Source organism: Dermacentor silvarum, chromosome 8 (assembly GCF_013339745.2).
Source record: "Dermacentor silvarum isolate Dsil-2018 chromosome 8, BIME_Dsil_1.4, whole genome shotgun sequence".
Classification (NCBI taxonomy): domain Eukaryota; kingdom Metazoa; phylum Arthropoda; class Arachnida; order Ixodida; family Ixodidae; genus Dermacentor; species Dermacentor silvarum.
In genome coordinates, this window is record NC_051161.1 from 7864886 (window position 1) to 7885160 (window position 20275).

Consider the following 20275-nt stretch of genomic DNA (forward strand, 5'->3'; position numbering starts at 1 on the left):
AAAAGACGCGTCCGAGTTCACGCGGACTTGCTGTCTCTGATAAGCGGGGAAGCTTCCTCTGAGTTAATCGAGACAGGGGCGGTGTCATGCCTCTGGGAAGAGCCTAGCAGAGAACACTTGCGCTTCGAGTGAACCTTGTGCGCATGCGCTACTCTTGGTGATCTCGTCGCTTCGTGCCGTTAGAAGGCGCTGACCAGCCGACGTTCGCGCGGTACTGTTGAGGAATCGGTCGACTGTATATGTAGTATTTTTCTGTGCATATACCTGTCATCGCCCAAATCGTACGCATCGGCGATAGGTGCAAGGTATTTAATTAACCGCTTTACTTCAGCTTCGCTTCACATAGATTCCGACATATGCGTTGAATCTGCATGAGTTTTTTTTTTCAGTTACACACCCAGTGTAACAGTGGGCAAATTGAGGTCCTGCCCCGTCAGAACTGCCACTGCATGCATTGGTGCCGCTTGAACGCAGTGGGAGTGCGACTGTTGTCCTTTAGGCTTGCCACCGTGTACCAAAAAGCACTTCTATCACTCCTGTCGACGCAAAAGCTAGTATTATTCAAGCGAAGCTTGTACTGGCTCACAAGTTTCTGTGGCCGTTGTCGTGGTCACGCAAAAAAAAAAAAAAAAAAAAAAAACCGGCTGCTCCCAGAGTTAACAGCTCTTCCAGCTGCGCCGGCCCCGGATCACGTGACGCGGGTGGCCAATCAGGGTCGTTTGGTGTGTCGCGGGGAGGGAAAGGGAAGGAAAGGGGGCTGGCGCACGCTCCACCGGGCTTCCCTCGCCTCAGATCAATCTCGGTGCTCGCTTGGGAAGGCTGCGCATGGTGCGTTCCACCGAGGAGCAGGCTGCGTTTGTGCAATGGCGCCGCGAACTCGCTCGGGAAAGGGCTCATCGTCGACGTTCCGATTCTAGCGTGACGGCTTCCGAAGCCGAGGCGAAACATCAGCGAAGAGCCGCGAACCCCGAGTTGCGGGAGCACGATGTTGAGACCAAACGTCAGCGAAAAGCCGCCGACGCCGTGTTACGGGAGCGCGATGTTGAGGCCAAACGTCAGCGTCGTCTTGCCCTCCTGGAACCCGACAACGGTGGTGCACGCCTCGGCAACGCTATCGCCACCTTCCCCGGTGCGACGGCCAGGTTTAAACGCGAATTTCTGAACCGGAACTTCGGAGCCAGTTGCAGTGCGTGTGACCAGTTGTGGTTCGAACCCAACGTGGTACTCGTCAGTGCGATTCGTTCCGAGGAACACCGAAGAAACACACGACAAGCTTCGCTTACCCCCATTTTCCGGTAGGGGAAGGGTTGGTTATTTTTTTTTTTTTGAAATTGAGTGCACTCAGCATGAACTGGGTGGCATCAACGCACTGGACCTGGGCATTTTTTGTTGTTGTTAGTTATTTATTTCTAATAGGAAAGGCCCACAGGTCTTTCATATTACGAATAAACATTTGGACGTACTTTAATTTCGTGTCATTTGGAAAACTGCGTCGTCGGAAGTTCATTTTGTAACTCATGTAGAATTCCGGAAGGTTTTTACTAAGCATGGCGCACTTTTTTGGTGGTCCGCTAGGCAAAACAAAAATAAATAAATCATAATTTGTTGTTGCGGTATCTGCATAAAGCGGGCCTCCCGTGCCTATACACACAATTTCATTCTTACAATACCATCGTTGCAACACAAAGAAAGAAAAAGAAAATGATTTGAACACGTCCGACACGAAGAGCAAGCGATCACTGAGAACACGTGGGTTGTGGAGAGTGGCTGACACATGCGACAACACACAATTTATTTAACATTTTAACAACAGAGTTGAGAGAGAAAGCTTTACACAGAAACATGTGTCACCCTACGGTGAAGTGATGTGCCTACAGGAAATGGTCAATCACGTGGATGACACCGTTCGAAGCGACGTTATCCGGGTTGTTGATGTTGACCCCGTTCACTGTGATACACTCTGAAAAGGCAGAAAGAAGAGATAATGAGCTATTTGCTACTTCTACTAAAGAGACGGGCAGCAACGTTACTTGATTATGAGGAGTTTTCTATCTGATTCTTGTAAGTAAATTACCAGTACTGAAGATATTCGAGGGCTCTTACTCAAGGGCAAAACAGGAGGTTCAGAATAGAGCTGTTAACCTTGGCCTCCTTGAATACCGATGTCTATTTTTAAAATAGTAGCCTACTTTGTATCATGATAAGTGAACACTGGCAGATTATAAATTAGAAATATGAATATATTAGCCTGGTCCTTACTCGTACCTTTCAAACACGGCTTACGTACATCTTTCTTCACTAAGCTGGCTTTACAGTTAGGTCATTCCTTTTTTTGGAACGCGGTAGCTACGGAGGAAGAGCTCAAGGAAGTAGGAGTAAAGGCAAACTTTTAAAAACTATACTCAGGCGCCCTTATGATAACAATGGAGAAAGAGAAGAAAATGAGAGCGGCGCGGGTGGGAACAAGGTACCTGGGATGATGCTCATCCTGAGCTCGAGTCCTCCGACCGTCTTGAGGACCTGGTTCTCCTGGACCCCGGCGCTGTACACGGTTCCCAGCACAATGTGCCGTAGTAGCAGGGCTGCGAAATGGAGCATTGCCAAACATTGGGTACTGCAATCGCACTGTTTGAAACGTCATTTTAGTTCAAAACTTTCTACCTACTTCGATGCCTGCCGTGTGTTTACGTTGTTTGCTGCTAGGGATTGCGGCCAAAGCCGAGATGTATGGCCAACTAGCGCGATTGCAATAAAAGTGAACTACAACTTCTGCTCGGTTCTTCAACCATGTTGTAAAGTGTACAAATTCACCGTCCACTTCAGTCTTAGTTTCTTATTCATTCAAGATACACGGTTGGTTGTTAGTAGTATACAGGCGAGTGTCCCAAAGTAAAAAAAAAAAAAGTAAAACTGCAGCAGGACCCTCGGTTAACAAGAAGATTGGTACAAAATGATTAATTGATACAGCAGTACCAAATTATGCAATCTACAAGTAAATAAATAGTGAACGTCGAAGTGGAAAGGAATACATTCGATTCTATACAAGGAGTCATACATGTAAATAAAAAAATTACGCAGATTATCAATCTAAATTATGCAAACCTATTTAACAAATGAAGCACCCACTTCATATACAAAGTAAATTAAACAGGACGACTACTTATACAAAATGAAATTTTTAAGTTCATATTTGAATGCGTGCAAAGATGATGATTTAAGTGCATAAGGTAAGTCATATCAAAATTTAATCGCCAAGAAGTAGGATGTCACTTTGCCATATTTCGCGTTACATTTAGGTAATAGAAAGTTGTGATTATGTGCAAACCTAGTGCTATTGGTATTTGTGAGCAACCTAGAATCTATTAATTGAAACGCGAGCTGTTAAGTAATTTAAACAGAGTGACAAGTAAATGAAATTTAAACAAGCTAGACACAGGAAGAATGAAGTTAGCCTGAAGGAGCGGAGAAGCATTAGAGTAAAAAGAACTGTTGGTAATAATGCGAATGGCCTAGCTGGTTCTGTATATGCTGTATGGAATTATATGTATTTCCCCACGAAGTAATGGCATATGTGATGTGACTATGTATGAAGGCAAAGCATAAAGACAATAAGGCGTGAACAGAAAAAAAAAATAGACGAGATTTAACGAGAGCTCTGGTACCAAAAGCAGTTTTTTTGTTCATCATAATCAATATGATTAGTAAACTTCAAGTTAGGGTCTACTTTTATGACAAAAAAAGGTACACAATCAGCCGCTGGGATTGAATGATGGCCTATGGATACTTGCGGTAGATAAGCGAAAACGTTTTGAGATGTGTTAAAAATCCTGAACTGAGTTTCAAGTGGGTTTAACATTAGGTTGATTAGACGACACTATTGAACAACTTTGGTTAATTCGTTGTTCAGCTTAGTGATTAACGTTGATAAAGATTTATGCGACATGGAAATGGTAGTATCATCAGCGTAAAGGACAACTTTAGAAAGATTAATGCAATGAGGTAAATCATTAATGTAGATACAAAACAATAAAGGCTAAAGTATTGAGCCCTGTGGTACTCCTTGATTAATGACCTTATCGTTTGAATAAACGCCACCTGTGCAGACTTTTCGCGATCAAGTAATTTTTTAAAGTTAAAGGTGGACCAGCTATAACGAATTATTCTAGTGTAGTAAATAAAATAGTAAATAAAACGAAATCGCCGTTGTCAATGAAAGACATTAAGAAATCGGTTAATAAAGCTAAATTGGTTGAACTACCTGCACGGAAACCGAATTGGCAAGGCTTTTGCAACTTACACTTGTTAAGGTACTTATTAATACTTTTCAGAAATAATTTTTCAATTATTTTGATAATTGAAGACAAAATAAAGATAGGGCGATAATTTAAGGCCTTTTTTGTGTACCAGGATTACCTTAGCCTTCTTGAGTGAGCTCGGAAAGGTACCACATTTAAAAATGAGATTAATTATATTGCTTAATATTTCCGCAATATATGAAGCAGCGAGCTTTAAGTGATAAGCAGAAATATTATCTAGCCCGGCACTAGAGTTTTTTTAGATTTAGGATTGTAGAACACACTTCATCAGGGGTGACAGGAAAGAGAAAGAAAGAAAGGAAGAAAGACCTCGAAGGACATTTACGAGCATGTAGAATGGGAGGTGCAATTGGTTATACCTTTGCAATGGGTGTAGGCACGTCAAACGTCAAGTGTTAAGCTTCGTACTCCTTGGTACACACACCCCTACTTGAAGTTCTACCTACACTACGAGACCAACAGCATTTCCGTGTTGAGGGTATGATGAAAGCCGCTGCGGGCATGCATATGTGAAGCAGTGAAGTTCATTCAATTCGTTCAATACATTTAGAAGTTATCCCAATTCATTCTTTTATGTTGCTGTAACACAAGCAATGTTATCACATGAAATGCATTAATATCGCATCTACATAACATAACACTACCTACACTAATGTGACATCCCATAACGTCAACACAATTATCATTAACACAAACATATACGTCTAAAAAGCTTTGCGTTCACCGACTCCCACCATACGTGAGATCAAAATAATATTTTTCCTTCGTTATATTTTGCGGCTGCAAATGAGGGAGTGGATGTATAGACCTAAGGCTACCGCGCATTACTGCGCCTGGGCAGAGCAATCAGCGACACATGTCACAGCGTTAAAGGTCAGATGGCTGTAGTTCGACAGGCTGCATAAACGTACCTTTAAGAGCTTCCCTGTCGCGCAGCACGTTTTCCATGCCGACAGCGTTCTTAAAGGCCTGGTCACTTGGCGCAAAAAGTGTGTATGGTCCGACGCCTGCAAAAAAGAAAAGAAAGAAAAAAAAAACAGCAGGTTGAAAGATTAAATGCCTGGAAGGAAATATTTCGCACAGCAGACGCAAGCTTGCTGGTTTACGCTGACTTTATCACAAATGTGGTTCTGAAGGCGTCAAAGTGGACTGCGTAGTTACGTCATACTGGCGAATATCAACACCAGAACAGAGTGCCCGAAGTACACAGGAGCGAAGCTATTTCTTTCGTGTCCTACATGACGTTGTTACCGATGGTAGTAGTTCAGGTGCGAAATGGTAAAGGTACCCAGGCTATAGCGCCGCCTTTACAGTAATGGTTGACACCATGCCACACCTGTGGTCACGACAGATATGACGAGCGTTTTCACTAAGATGAACAAAAGTGACGACAAGTGACAGCGCTGATTTACCAAAATAAACTGTCCGTTTTGATGATAAGAAATCATTTATGCATAACAAGGTTTTGAAGGGTAGTCCATGTTGTTTTGTTCTTGCTTTAAGGTTTGGTTTCCTTAGCTAAGGTTCTTACAGCGAAGCTGTTAAGGGCTAGGTTCCCGAGGATCGTGTCCGCGTATAGAAAAAAAAAACTATCATCATCCGCATAAGCCACCTCGCCACCACCGATGCCTCTTTCACAAGTATCGCGATACTCGGCGGCAGCATGTCCCACCAATCGTTGTTCCCCTTTGTCTCGCGACGTAGAGATCGCTAGCGCTGTTATCAGCAGTTGCTATGGGACCGCTATGGGACCGGACCTCGTTTAACCCCATCTTCCAGGATCCTGATGATTCCGTGCAGTGTGCCGCGGCTATGAACGCTGTGGCTCATACGCTAGTCTATGACGATGGGACGGACTTGGCGCAGCAAACGCACTACTTGGCCATCGCGCCGGGCGAAAACAAGACGCCGGTGTCCTTCCTCTTTGACGAACGTGCCGGAGACGCTCAATATAGTCAATAACGATAATATATAAATTCACTATAGCAATATGCACTATAGCAGACCCACCATAGTCACTGCTTTGCTGGCTTCCATCTTCACAGGTGTGGAAGGGCTCAGAATTTTTGTCTGGTAGCGGGCTGGTAAGTAGCAACGGCTACCATACTTTCGTAGCTAATATATGTACGAGACGTCTAAAACCTTCGGTATAAGGTCTGATACGCAATAAAAGGCCGCAAAACTCGCCTGGTTGGTGCCCAGTGTATTTGTTTAGTCTCGGCGACCGTAAGGTCAGATTTCTTTTAAATGTTTTCGCGAGTGTGGAACATGCTGGTATTACGCCAGCGCAAAGGGTCAACCAAACCAATGTTTATGTGGGGTTTGCATTGAGTTAGTGTAGCGCTTAACACCTTAGGCGTCCTGTAGTTGGTCATGGTGAGGGGCAAGATATCAGACAGGAAGTTATTTCAGCTTAGTAATGATCCTGCAGACGCAAAATACGTCTGGGAAGAATGAGAAATTTTGAAACACTACGCTATAAAAACATATATCGATTAACATGTACATATGGAATGTTTCAATATTTTTATGACTCGACAGGCCGAACTAAATTCAATTACAGGCATCAGCAAATTGCAAAAGTTCCCACTTACCAGAAAGGTACTCCTCAAGTCCGGCAAACTTAATAGCCTCGTCCAGCTTCGGGAGCAGAATAGACTGGTGAATAACGTCCAAAATGCTGCCTCCTGGCCGGTGAAGAACACGGTCTACGGTGTAAAACACGAAGTTGCCTTGCTGCTTTTTCGGCCCGACGACACCACCAGAAGCGGTTACAACCTGTAGTAGAAGCAAAGGAATGGTTGTACTCTGGAAGTAACAACATTGATGGTTCATCACCACTGGTTAGAAGCAGTGATAATGGACCATAAACGTTGCGTAGACGCCAAATTAAAGATTAAAAAAAGTCGCAGTTCCGCCCGAGAGGCGAAGCATTGATAGCGATAGCAAAGTATTAGACAACCCACAAAGTAAAGTTGATAGTTTTATCGACCGTACACATTGCAGTAAACAACCCTTCATTCATTAAATTAAGAGGCATAATTTCACACGCGCAGATGAATATGAACACGTCACAATCTATGACCACGAAAACTCGCTATCACAGCGCTGGCGTGATGAAGAGCGCCGGCAGTGGGGATCCAGCGAACGCTTCGTGCTGCCTCTCGCTTCAACGCGTCTCCGAAACTTGTAATTACATGACTTCCAACACTAGACGCGCGGAAAGCTAGTGCCCACGAAGCCATCAGCCATTTCTGCTAGTGGCCGCCGCAGATTACTTGCAAAATAGGGCGCGCGAGCCGCGTATGCGCTTAAGTAAGTATACGGTCGGCCGTAGCACGCGCTTGAACACGTTACCGCTCGCTTACTTCAAGCCCCCCTTTCCGCGCGCTTTATCACGTTACCTCAAACATTAGGTGCCACGGGAAGACGGCGCGCATCAAGCCACCATACTTCTCGGTTCACCCTCGCACGAAAGTAATCAATGTGCCTTGATTTCGCTTTCGCGAACAGACGCTGTGGCTGGGCTGCGATTGATGTCCCGTGAATTTACTTGGCCCCATGTGGGACTCGAACGATTTCACCATGTGTCGTTTGCGTTCGTTGTCTCCGGATATACGGTGTCGGGATATGGGGGGAATGCCAACGGCCCTCTGCCTCGACACACCGAGCCCCGCGGTTGGCGCATGCCTGCGCATCAGCCGCGGTCCGGTACAAGCTCGAGGAAACAATAGACGACAACCACGTGTACACTCGGAAAGCATTTATTACGACTGCAACTAACACTTCGAGCAGGCCAGCTAGCTATAGTAGTTGACATCGCTGAGGGTTCCCTCGAAGAGAATAATACACTAGGTAAAGAAGGGCTTCCGACTTACCAACTGGGGAATACGGGGGGGCCGCGGCGTTTGCCGCGGCAAGAACGCGGTTGACTAACCACGTGCGGGAATACGGGAGCGGCGGCGGAGACTTCCGCCGGCGCCGCTTACTGGGGACCAAAGAGCCCCGGGCGATATCAGCGGGATCTCACGTGACCCACCCGGTGGCGCTGATAGCGCTTGCGATTCCCGCGCGCCGCCCGCGGAAGGAAAGTTTCCCCTCTCCCAACTCTCCCTGGCACGCATGCGCTTGACGCGACGTTCGCTGCCCGTGCGGCGGTTATGGGACCCGAGGGTTCCCACATTCCTCCACCCTTAAATATTGCCCTACGGCGGAGAAATCGCTGGAACGACGGCATTGACAAAGTATCCGGGCAGATGCGATGGTAAACTCCGGCAGGAAATGTCCGAATCCACGTTGATAGGCAGCACAGCACGGCCGCCCACATGTGGCAGCCGTCACAGTGGTTGACGATGATGGGGGCTGAAGATGGCTGGCCCTCAAGATGCGCGCCGCAATGTCCACCCGGGAACAGCGGGTCAGGACTTTCTCGAAGCGGCGCGCGCGCCGGCACGATGAACCTCGCACCGACGCACCCTCGTGGGAGTATGATGGCAGGCCTCCCTCCTCGTGGCTGCCATGTGCTGCTGCATCGGGACGCGAACAGGGAGGGGCCGAGACAGCAGGCAGGGATGTGGACCATGGCAGCAATAGCAAGTCGAGGCGGCTTCACTCGTTCTGCAAAGTCGCTCAAGTGCACTCCACAAACACTTAGAATTAAGGCAGTAGAGGCCGCCGCAGCGTCGGCCGTCTGACACGATGCTGAACCACCCGTCTACCGCATAGCTTTATGCGGCAACGAGAGAAAAAACAAAAACAATCCAGTTCGTTTGAATGAAGTTATTCGCTTCGACCGAATTTTTCCGGTCCGATACAGCGCGAAAGTGGGCGATGCTCGTATGAACAAAGCGCTCTCTGGTCCCCCGAGATCTCGGTTATTCCGCCCGCAAAATATTGAGTTCATCTGAACCAAATAAGCTTTCTATTTCGAACGAGGTTTCTCCGCTCGGGCGAGTATAGTAGAACTAGCGAATCCGGTTGCACCCGCTAAATGTCACGGCATGGTCGTCTTCGAACATGCGACCGGCAGCTCCGCAGAGCCTTAGGCCTAATCGCGTCCATGACGGATACCAATGCCACAAAAGACCCATAAAGGGTTCCAATGAGCCGCCGCGAGGAGATGCAGGCCTAGCTAAGTGGTCCCCGCTCGCTGCTCAACACGCAGCTTCCGAGCAGACTCCTGGGACTGCGCCCCGCTGACGTCCTAGCCAGCGTTTCCGGCGCCCAGCTCCCCGAGCCAAAGATACAGAAAGGAGGCTATTTACATATGTACAGGGAAAATCGACCACCGCGTCGGCTGCTGCACTCACTCGCTTCGGGCGTACTCTTAGGAGAAAATTCGCTGCAAATCTCAGCGTCTACACGAGTTCGGTGACACTAGTGCAGCGTTAACTCGCACTCAAGAAAGCACATGCCCAATCTAGCTAGCAATCACGCCTTCGGTTGAGGCCTAACGCCGGTCCGGACAAAGCCTTCAGGCTTCCTCACATCCGAACCGATCGTCGTCCCGTTTTCCAAGAGCTTGCCCCACGTTGGGAACGCCAAAATGTCGGGATATGGGGGGGGATTGCCGACGGCCCTCTGCCTCGACACACCGAGCCCCGCGGTTGGCGCATGCCTGCGCATCAACCGCGGTCCGGTACAAGGTCGAGGAAACAATAGACGACAACCACGTGTACACTCGGAAAGCATTTATTACGACTGCAACTAACACTTCGAGCAGGCCAGCTAGCTATATAGTTGACATCGCTGAGGGTTCCCTCGAAGAGAATAATACACTAGGTAAAGAAGGGCTTCCGACTTACCAACTGGGGAATACGGGGGGGGGGGAAGTTTCCCCTCTCCCAACTCTCCCTGGCACGCATGCGCTTGACGCGACGTTCGCTGCCCGTGCGGCGGTTATGGGACCCGAGGGTTCCCACAACGGATGCATCTACCGTCTAGGTTACCGGGACGTGAACAAACCATGCTATACCATCTGTGGCTAGGCGTTGCATTTACGAACTCATATGCCTTCCTTATTGGAATGGCCAACAGCCCCACGTAAGACACATGCAACAGCGATGAGACGCTCGCGCAAATTATCTGTCTCTACCGGCGCTATAGTGCCGAGAGACAAGTGATGTGCAGAGTGTTGGACCACTTGGACAATCGTCCACTATCAGAACTAAAAGCTTTAGGTCAGTGCTCCCGAAGAACAGCCGCGCTGAAGGCCTTACTCGCGTTACTAAGGTTCCCGCGGTCTACGGGCCTTCACGATGGACTTTTGGAACGCCGCTACCCTACCGCTGTATAGTGTTCGCTGCTTGTTTGTGCTCGTCTATCTTTCTCCCCCGTGCACTCTCTTTCTCTTTTTATCCCATACTCCTTCCCCACGTGAAGGGTAGCCAACGGGAACTACACATGGTTAATCTCCCTGCCTTTCTACGCATCCTATCTCTCTCTCTCACCCCCCCCCCCCCCCGAATACAGTGCCTGGGTGTAGATTTCATCACACGTAAACACACCTCCCAAAGGTGTGTTTATTTGGGGGATAGGGCCCGCAGGGTTTACAAATGGGGAAGTCTGGGTCCCTCTTAATAAAACGCGCATACTGTGGTTTGAGTAATGTGTGTGCGTGTGCTTTCGTATGACTGAGGCGTCCTCGCTGAAATGCATGTAGGATGGTGTGTTGAGGAGTGTTGATGCTTCCCCGCGAGACTTGAAAATATGTAGCCTTTCGTTGCGCTGCATCTTCCGCTCTTTTCTGGGGTTCTAAGTGTCTTCGACAGGCCAATGGATAGGAGGTCCCGGATTCTTTGCGCGGGAGAGCTGGTGTGCTCTTAAATTCCCTCGCAATTCTTGATGGCCTGGAACCCTTTGTATACGTACGCGTAGAAGGGCGTGAGTATGCGTGTACGTGTGGAGCTTTGTGTGCATGTGTAAAGGCCGATCATCATTTTGAATGTCTCTGTAAGTGCCTTGGCGGTCTGTTCAGATTGTAATCGTGTCAGATGTATGTGCCATTTACTTTATGGCAAGCATTATCGCCAGCAATTCCGCATCGTGAGGCGTTGGGACTCTTAACTTTTCACAAGCGTCCAGTCGTGCCCCACTACCGCCGCTTTGCTGCTTACGGCGTTATGTCACTGCATGTCACTGCTTTACCATTGTCCCGCAGAAAGAAACCGAGGAAGTTTATGGTATAATTTTGGCATAAAGGTGCGTCTCTCATGCGGTGTTTTATTAAGGTCCTAACTTCTTATGTTTTTCGGCTCGCTTGCTTACATCTTCACTAATTAACTACACTGAGTTGATATATTATCAACTCAGTGTAGTTAATTAGTGAAGATGTAGTGAAGATGATTTAGTGAAGAAGATGAAGTGAATTAGTGAAGATGACTCTATACGGCCCTCACGGTGACGGCAACGGCAGAAATCCGCTTGGAGTGTCCATATAATTGCTATCGCAATAAAAGCTGTGTGCACACCGCACCGTGGTGCTTAGAATGGTTGGAGCGCAACGGCCGCCAAACGTCAATCTAATCTATCCACTTTCATTCGGCGCTGCCAAACGCCGACGGTTTCCCGTCGGTATCATCTCGTGTTCCATCGAGGTGCGACACCTGTAACATCTCTGCCGGCGTTCCTCATTGCGCGTGACACGCCTGGTATCCCCCAGACGGCTGTCCCTGCTGCGCAGCAGTAGTTGTGTCGGGTACTGCGTGGCGCTATGTCGGGCCTCCGCGTATTGTCAGAGCACCATGCGAGGAGCTCGAGTGCAACACGAAACCTCTATTCTGCTTTCCCTGCGTCACTAGCAATTTTTCTGCTAAATTAATTGAACAGCAACTTGATCTTAGCGTGAATTCCTAGCCTTTACGTTGCTTTAAAGGACACGCCCGTAGACTTCACCTATACGAGAGAACACTTACCCTTCCATTGAAGTACTTGTTAAATCGAAGCAAGTTTCCTTCATCAAGCGTGGTGTAGGTCCTATCGTTGTCGATGGTAACCTGGCCAGGAACAATGTGGTACAGGACAAGCTGCTTAAGAAGCTGTGTGTCTCCTTCCAGCTTCGAGAGTAGTTGTCCTCGAATCTGAGCGATGGCATCGTCACTTGGCACGAAGATCGTGTAGGCAGCTGCAACAGTACCAAAATTTGGTCATGCGGGTAAAAAACAAATTTCTGGTGACTTCGCATAAGCAACTAGAATTCATGCTTTTTGCTGTCCGCAGACTTCACCGCTAAAAGAGGCCAGCTAGTTGTATTTGTTTTCGCTACAAGTTAACGTTTAGTGGAAGATCCTAAGGGAAAATATTTGATCTCAAATGAGAAATCAGCCTTTTTTCCTCGGTGATTCATAATTTATCACAGTGCCAACCAAGCGAGTACACGATACCTACAAATAGTGCTTTCTGTGCACCTTGTTTTGAGCCTTATGTTATTAGCGCTATCATTTTACGTGATATCCGTATAATACCTGTGACTACACCTGGTGAAGTTTTCCAAATGCAGAAGTGGTATGGCAGTGCATTGGTAGAAAAGATACACAACTATAAGTAACTAACCATTATAATGTCTAAATAAGCCATTTCTGCCTGCTAATGATGTTCAACTCAGAGGTGAAGCTTCTAGCTTGTGCAGCATGTAATGAAGGGCAAAAGAATATCATATAAACTGTTATATAAAATTTGTACAGCCAATTTAAATTAATTACTGCGAGTACCTAATAGAAATAAAATGTCTTGTATGTCATTTTTAATCTGCTTAACACTTATTGCCAAATATAGAGTGCGAAGAAGAGGAGGATGAGAGAAAGGAAATGAGATGTGCGCCCAGTTTGCAACCCTAAGCTGAAGGAAGGGGTTAAGAAATGAAAAGAAAGAAAGGAGAGGGAGAGAGCAAATAGTAGGATGCTTGATTAAAATGAAGGGCTTAAAACACATAAAGAGGTGTCTAAGCACAATGCCTCTGCTAAACAGACGAACTTCCACGTTCTGAACTTCCAACAGCTTAGGTCAATCACAACAATGGGGCCCTACCTCCGTCATTGATCAGTTGCAGAACACCGGTTTTCTGCAGCCAGGACAGGTAGCGTGTAGCCTTCAGCTCCTTCAGCACAAGTGTGAAGTCCAATGGCTTGCCTTGAAGCTGGACCCCAGTACCAGAAATGCTGTACACATTGGATGGAATGGCTCCTGTCGTGATTGTTGTTCCAATTGTATGCGTAAGGACTTGACCAGGAATAACGTATGAGGTGGGAGGTTGAATGTGAAGTTCAGTCTTTCCATATGTGACCTGTCCTCCGGGTTGAAGCAAAACAGATGTCTGAGGCTGCCCAATAGTAACCTTAGGAACACCAACCAGCCTTCCACCAAACTGGATGCTTGTAACACCAGAGGTGCCAGGTAGAGCGCCACTCGGTGTCAGTGGCAATCCAGGGGCAGATGGTATCTTTGCACCACCAGGCCCTCGTGGCCCACTAGGTGCACCCGGGCCACTTGGTCGACTGGGCCCAAATGGTCCACTAATTCCTCCTGGTCCAGATGGCCCACTCGGGAATGGACCACTTGGTCCACTTGGTCCAGATGGCCCTCTTGGCCCACTAGGCCCGAATGGCCCTCCAGGTCCTCTAGGTCCTCCTACTCCCGATGGACCACTTGGTCCAGATGGTCCACTAGGGCCGAATGGCCCTCCAGGTCCTTTAAGTCCTCCTGGTCCAGATGGCCCACTCGGGAATGGTCCACTTGGTCCTGCAGATCCAGTAGGGTATGGACCACTTGGTCCTCTTGGCCCACTTGGCCCAGATGGTCCTCTTGACCCACTAGGCCCGAATGGCCCTCCAGGCCCTCCAGGTCCTCCTAGTCCAGATGGCCCACTTGGTCCAGATGGCCCGGCTGGTCCTCTTGGTCCAGATGGCCCTCTTGGTCCACTAGGTCCGAATGGCCCTCCAGGTCCTTTAGGTCCTCCTGGTCCAGATGGCCCACTTGGGAATGGTCCGCTTGGTCCTGCAGATCCAGTAGGGTATGGACCACTTGGTCCTCTTGGCCCACTTGGCCCAGATGGTCCTCTTGACCCACTAGGCCCGAATGGCCCTCCAGGTCCTCCTAGTCCAGATGGCCCACTTGGTCCAGATGGCCCGGCTGGTCCTCTTGGTCCAGATGGCCCTCTTGGTCCACTAGGTCCGAATAGCCCTCCAGGGCCACTAGGTCCTCCTGGTCCAGATGGCCCACTTGGGAATGGGCCACTTGGTCCTGCAGGTCCAGTTAGGTATGAACCACTTGGTCCTCTTGGCCCACTTGGTCCAGATGGCCCAGATGGTCCACTTGGGCCACTAGGACCGATTGGCCCTCCAGGCCCTCTAGGTCCTCCTAGTCCAGATGGTCCAGATGGGCCAGCTGGTCCTCTTGGTCCACTTGGACCTGATGGCCCTCTTGGTCCACTTGGTTTGAAAGGCCCTCCTGGTCCACTAGGTCCCCCTGGTCCAGATGGCCCACTCGGGAATGGTCCACTTGGTCCTGCAGGTCCAGTAGGGTATGGACCACTTGGTCCTCTTGGCCCACTTGGACCGGATGGCCCAGATGGTCCTCCAGGCCCTCTAGGTGCTCCTAGCCCAGATAGTCCACTTGGTCCGGATGGCCCAGCTGGTCCTCTTGGTCCACTTGGACCACTAGGTCCGAATGGCCCTCTAGGTCCACTAGGTCCTCCTGGTCCTGATGGCCCAGTTGGGAATGGTCCACTAGGTCCTGCAAGTCCAGTGGGGTATGGACCACTAGGTCCTCTTGGCCCAGCTGGTCCTTTTGGCCCTGCAGGCCCTCTAGGTCCTCCTAGTCCAGATGGCCCACTTGGTCCAGATGGCCCAGCTGGTCCTCTTGGGCCACTTGGTCCACTAGGTCCGAATAGTCCTCCAGGTCCACTAGGTCCTGCAGGTCCAGTAGGGTATGGACCACTTGGTCCTCTTGGCCCTCCAGGCCCTCTAGGTCCTCCTAGTCCAGATGGTCCACTTGGTCCAGACGGCCCAGCTGGTGCTTTTGGTCCACTTGGCCCTCTAGGTCCGACGAGCCCTCCAGGTCCACTAGGTCCTCCTGGTCCAGATGGACCACTCGGGAATGGTCCACTTGGTCCTGCAGGTCCAGTAGGGTATGGACCACTAGGTCCTCTTGGCCCAGATGGTCCTCTTGGCCCTCCAGGCCCTCTAGGTCCTCCTGGTCCCGATGGTCCAGCCGGTCCTCTTGGTCCACTTGGGCCAGATGGTCCACCTGGTCCTCTTGGTCCACCAGGTCCGAATAGCCCTCCCGGTCCAGATGGCCCACTTGGGAATGGGCCACTTGGTCCTGCAGGTCCAGTAAGGTATGAACCACTTGGACCTCTTGGCCCACTTGGTCCTGTTGGCCCAGTTGCTCCTCTTGGTCCACTAGGTCCGAATGGCCCTCCAGGTCCTTTAGGTCCTCCTATTCCAGATGGCCCAGTTGGGAATGGACCTCTTGGTCCTGTTGGTCCACTTGGTCCAGATGGCCCAGCTGGCCCTCTTGGTCCACTTGGTCCAGCTGGTCCTCTTGGTCCACTTGGGAATGGGCCACTGGGTCCTGCAGGTCCAGTAGGATATGGACCACTTGGTCCTCTCGGCCCACTTGGTCCGGATGGCCCTCCAGGCCCTCTAGGTCCTCCTAGTCCAGATGGTCCTCTTGGTCCAGATGGCCCAGCAGGTCCTCTTGGTCCACTAGGTCCTCCTGGTCCTGATGGCCCACTTGGGAATGGGCCACTTGGTCCTGCAGGTCCAGTAAGGTATGAACCACTTGGACCCCTCGGCCCACTTGGTCCTGTTGGCCCAGTTGGTCCTCCAGGTCCTTTAGGTCCACCTAGCCCAGATGGCCCAGTCGGGAATGGACCACTTGGTCTTCTTGGTCCACTAGGTCCGAATGGCCCTCCAGGACCTTTAGGTCCTCCTAGTCCAGATATCCCACCTGGTCCTCTTGGCCCACTTGGTCCACTAGGCCCGAATGGCCCTCCAGGTCCACTAGGTCCTCTTGGTCCTGATGGCCCACTCAAGAATGGGCCACTTGGTCCTGCAGATCCAGTAGGATATGATGCACTCGGTCCTTTTGGTCCACTAGGCCCAAATGGCCCAGCTGGTCCTCTTGGTCCACTAGGCCCAGATGGTCCACTAGGTCCTTTAGGTCCTCCTAGTCCAGACGGCCCACTTGGGAATGGGCCACTTGGTCCTGCAGGTCCAGTAGGGTATGGACCACTTGGTCCTCTTGGTCCAGATGGCCCAGCTGGTCCTTTAGGGCCTCCTAGTCCAGATGGCCCAACTGGTCCTCTTGGTCCGCTTGGCCCGAATGGCCCTCCAGGCCCTTTAGGTCCTCCTAGTCCAGATGGCCCACCTGGTCCTCCTGGCCCACTTGGCCCGAATGGCCCACTAGGCCCGAATGGCCCTCCAGGTCCACTAGGTCCTCTTGGTCCTGATGGCCCACTCAAGAATGGGCCACTTGGTCCTGTAGATCCAGTAGGATATGAAGCACTTGGTCCTTTTGGTCCACTTGGCCCAAATGGCCCTGCTGGTCCACTAGGCCCAGATGGCCCGCTAGGTCCTTTAGGCCCTCCTAGTCCAGATGGCCCACTTGGGAATGGGCCACTTGGTCCTGCAGGTCCAGTAGGGTATGGACCACTTGGTCGTCTTGGTCCGGATGGCCCAGCTGGTCCTCTTGGCCCACTAGGTCCGGATGGTCCACCAGGTCCAGTAGGTCCTCCTAGCCCAGACGGCCCACTCGGGAATGGGCCACTTGGCCCTGCAGGTCTAGTAAGATATGGACCACTTGGTCCTCTTGGTCCAGATGGCCCAGCTGGTCCTCTTGGTCCACTAGGTCCGGACGGACCACCAGGTCCTATAGGTCCACCTAGTCCGGATGGCCCACTTGGGAATGGCCCACTTGGTCCTTTTGGTCCACTAGGCCCAAATGGTCCTCCAGGCCCTTTAGGTCCTCCTAATCCAGATGGCCCACCTGGTCCTCTTGGTCCAGATGGTCCTCTTGGACCACCTGGTCCACTAGGCCCAAATGGTCCTCCAGGTCCCCTAGGTCCTCCTGGTCCAGATGGCCCACTTGGGAATGGACCACTAGGTCCCCTTGGTCCACCTTTAAAAGAGGGATTATATATAGTGAAAAAAAAAATGTAACTTTAGCTTTGTGGCAGTTTTACTATAATTCAGGCATGTATGATGAAAGTTGAAAAAGGTGAAGGATAAAAAATGTTTTAGGAAGCTTTACGCCTGGGCGAACCTAAATTTTCCTATTCAAATAAATGTGAAATCAGAAATGCTCTCCTTAGACAACTGTCGAAGCGATTTGAATGAAGTTTGTTGCATTGAAGTGAGAAAGTTGATTTCTACCAACTGTATGCCGCTACAAAAACAGGGATAAAGTGCGTCACAAAGGCTCGCCAACGTTTTGATAGGTGGACATATTTTTGTCAAAGGCGGCCTTGTCATCGTCGGTGGCTTAGCTTTAAAGTCCAAACGACATGTATGCGTGTCGGCGCGCGGAAGCTCGCGCCCATGGGCCTCACGCATGCCCATATTGTGCAGGACAGATCATACGCGTCGAAGCGCGGCGCGAGCACAGATATCTAATGTTTACGCACGCTAATAGCGTCGTCCAACATGACGGCACCCATGGCTACCGCTTCAGTGTGAATTCTCTTGGTGGTTACGTTCAACCTCGCGTTGATCGCCAGTAACTATTGAAATGAGCGTTTTCTAAACTCACCTGAAACGTTAGTTATTAGTGCATAGCGCGCACAATTTCTGAGATCGTTCTGCGATTCCGGCACCCGTAGGCCTAAGGAGACGCGTCCGCAAAGCGACAAGAGTATGGTTGCTAATTGATTGTCTTGGCTTTGTGACGTTTGGTACGAGGCACCAGACGGTGCCTTGTCTTCTAACGTCTTCCTTGCGTTTGCGTTCCCGTACGTTAAATTAACAGAACAGCCAAGCTACCTTCATTCGAAGTACTGATGAACAGGATACAGAGGCTCTTTCTATAACTAACGATGAAGTTAGAAGGGCCTTGCAAGGCATGAACAGGAGAAAAGCTGCTAGGAGAAGATGGAATAACAGTCAATTTAAAATCAGAAATGGAGGAGATATCATGCTTGAAAAGCTTGAGGCCCTTTATACGGAGTGCCTTACGAATTTAAGTGTACCAGAGAGCTGGAAGAACGCCAACATTATACTCATCCATAAGAAGGGAGACGTTAAAGAACTGAAGAATTTAGACCCATTAGCTTGCTTTCAGTATTGTATAAAATATTCACCAAGATAATTTACAATAGAATCAGGGCAACAATTCACTTCAATCAACTAAGAGAACCGGCTGGCTTCAGGAAGGGATATTCTACGATGGATCATATCCATGTCATCAATCAGGTAATCGAGAAATCTGCGGAGTACAATTAACCTCTCTATATATCTTTCATAGAGTATGAACAGGCATTTGATTCAGTAGAGATACCAGCAGTCATAGAGGCATTGCGTAATCAAGAAGTACCGGAGGCATACATGAATATCTTGGCAAATATCTACAAAGATTCTTGGCAAATATCTACAATCTACTTGGCAAATATCTACAAAGACTGGGAGCTTATCACTGTCATTGAAAAGAAAAGCGTACAGTCATTGCATTTTACCGGTGCTAACATATGGGGCAGAAACTTGGAGGTTAACAAAGAAGCTCGAGAACAAGTTAAGGACCGCACAAAGAGCGCTGGAACGAAAGGCGTAACGTTAAAAGACACGAATAGAGCAGTGTGGATCAGAGAGCAAACGGGGATAGCCGATATTCTAATTGACATAAAGAGAAAAAAAATGGAGCTGGGCAGGCCATGCAATGCGTAGAATAGATAACTGATGAGCTATTAGAATTACAGAATGGGTGCCAAGAGAAGGGAAGCGCAGTCGAGGACGGCCGAAAACTAGGTGGGGTGACGAAGTTAGGAAATTTGCAGGCGTAAGTTGGGAGCGCAAGACAGGCGTAAGTGGAGATCGCAGGGAGAGGCTTTCGTCGTGTAGTGGACATAAATATAGGCTGATGATGATGATGATGACGTTAAATTAAAAGTCTTGAAGGGACGCGCACCGAAACGTCCCGCAAAGATGCTTGCGTTACAGGCGACAAACGCTATTCTAAAGCTATCTTCTCCAAACAAATATTGGTGGTCCGGCTGCCGTACAAAAATACGAAACGATGTCTACCAAGGCGAAAATCTGAGCCAAGTGGACGCGCACTGGCTCGCGTCTTGAAGGGTTCCAACCACCATTCCTCGCGAGGCGCGGCAAACGCAAGGCGTGCGGGCGCGAGCTATCGCGCGCCGGCAAGCGTACCTGTAGTCCGGCCTTAACGGGTTAGCAGGGTGACGTCAAATGCGGTCGCTGTCGGCGGTGGCTGGTTGTAAATGAAGAGATTGAAAAGAAAATGATCGCTGCCACTTGGTGTTTCTTGGTATCGTTGCGGAAAGAGGAGGTTGGAAGACGAGGGGAAAGTGGCAGAAGAAAAAAAAAAAGAAATTCGGAGTTTCGCCCGAAAGGCCAAGCATCGATTGCGATAGCAAGCTAGTGGACAGCTATTCGAAGTAATGATAGTAGTTTTATCGGCCGTATAAACTTGTAAACATAGGCATACTAACTAAATTAACAAGCATGGTGTCACGCGCGCTCAAGCAAATATGAACGCATCTCACTCGATGACCGCAGAAACTCGCTGTCAAACACTGTAGTGAGTAAGCGCGCCAGCAGCAGTGAGCGAATTTACCTTCGTCCCTCCGCTCGCATCAACGCGAACTAAGCCGCGAAAACACAGCGCAGGGGGTAAGGAGCTCTGCCCCCGCCGCAGATGGTTTTGGCTATATGGCACCCTCCCCTCGGAACCTTGCTGCCCGGCGGGCGCGTGCGGTAGCTCGAGCCCCTCCCTTCCTTCCCTCCGGA

At 49.5% G+C, this 20275-nt stretch overlaps 1 protein-coding gene across 1 annotated transcript in view; it reads right to left on the minus strand.

The window, feature by feature from the left end:
* Nucleotides 1-1761: 1761 nt before the first annotated feature.
* Nucleotides 1762-20275, minus strand: part of LOC119460581 (collagen alpha-1(II) chain) — a 62787-nt gene continuing 44273 nt past the window's right edge. The window contains exons 11-20 of the mRNA XM_049672424.1: nt 17196-17432; nt 15369-17048; nt 14921-15209; nt 14253-14857; nt 13341-13997; nt 12230-12438; nt 6911-7094; nt 5228-5323; nt 2472-2582; nt 1762-1960 (exon numbers count right to left, since the gene is read on the minus strand). Coding sequence (XP_049528381.1) covers nt 1872-1960; nt 2472-2582; nt 5228-5323; nt 6911-7094; nt 12230-12438; nt 13341-13997; nt 14253-14857; nt 14921-15209; nt 15369-17048; nt 17196-17432 — 4157 coding nt within the window. The 3' untranslated portion in view covers nt 1762-1871. The remainder of the gene's footprint in view (nt 1961-2471; nt 2583-5227; nt 5324-6910; nt 7095-12229; nt 12439-13340; nt 13998-14252; nt 14858-14920; nt 15210-15368; nt 17049-17195; nt 17433-20275) is intronic.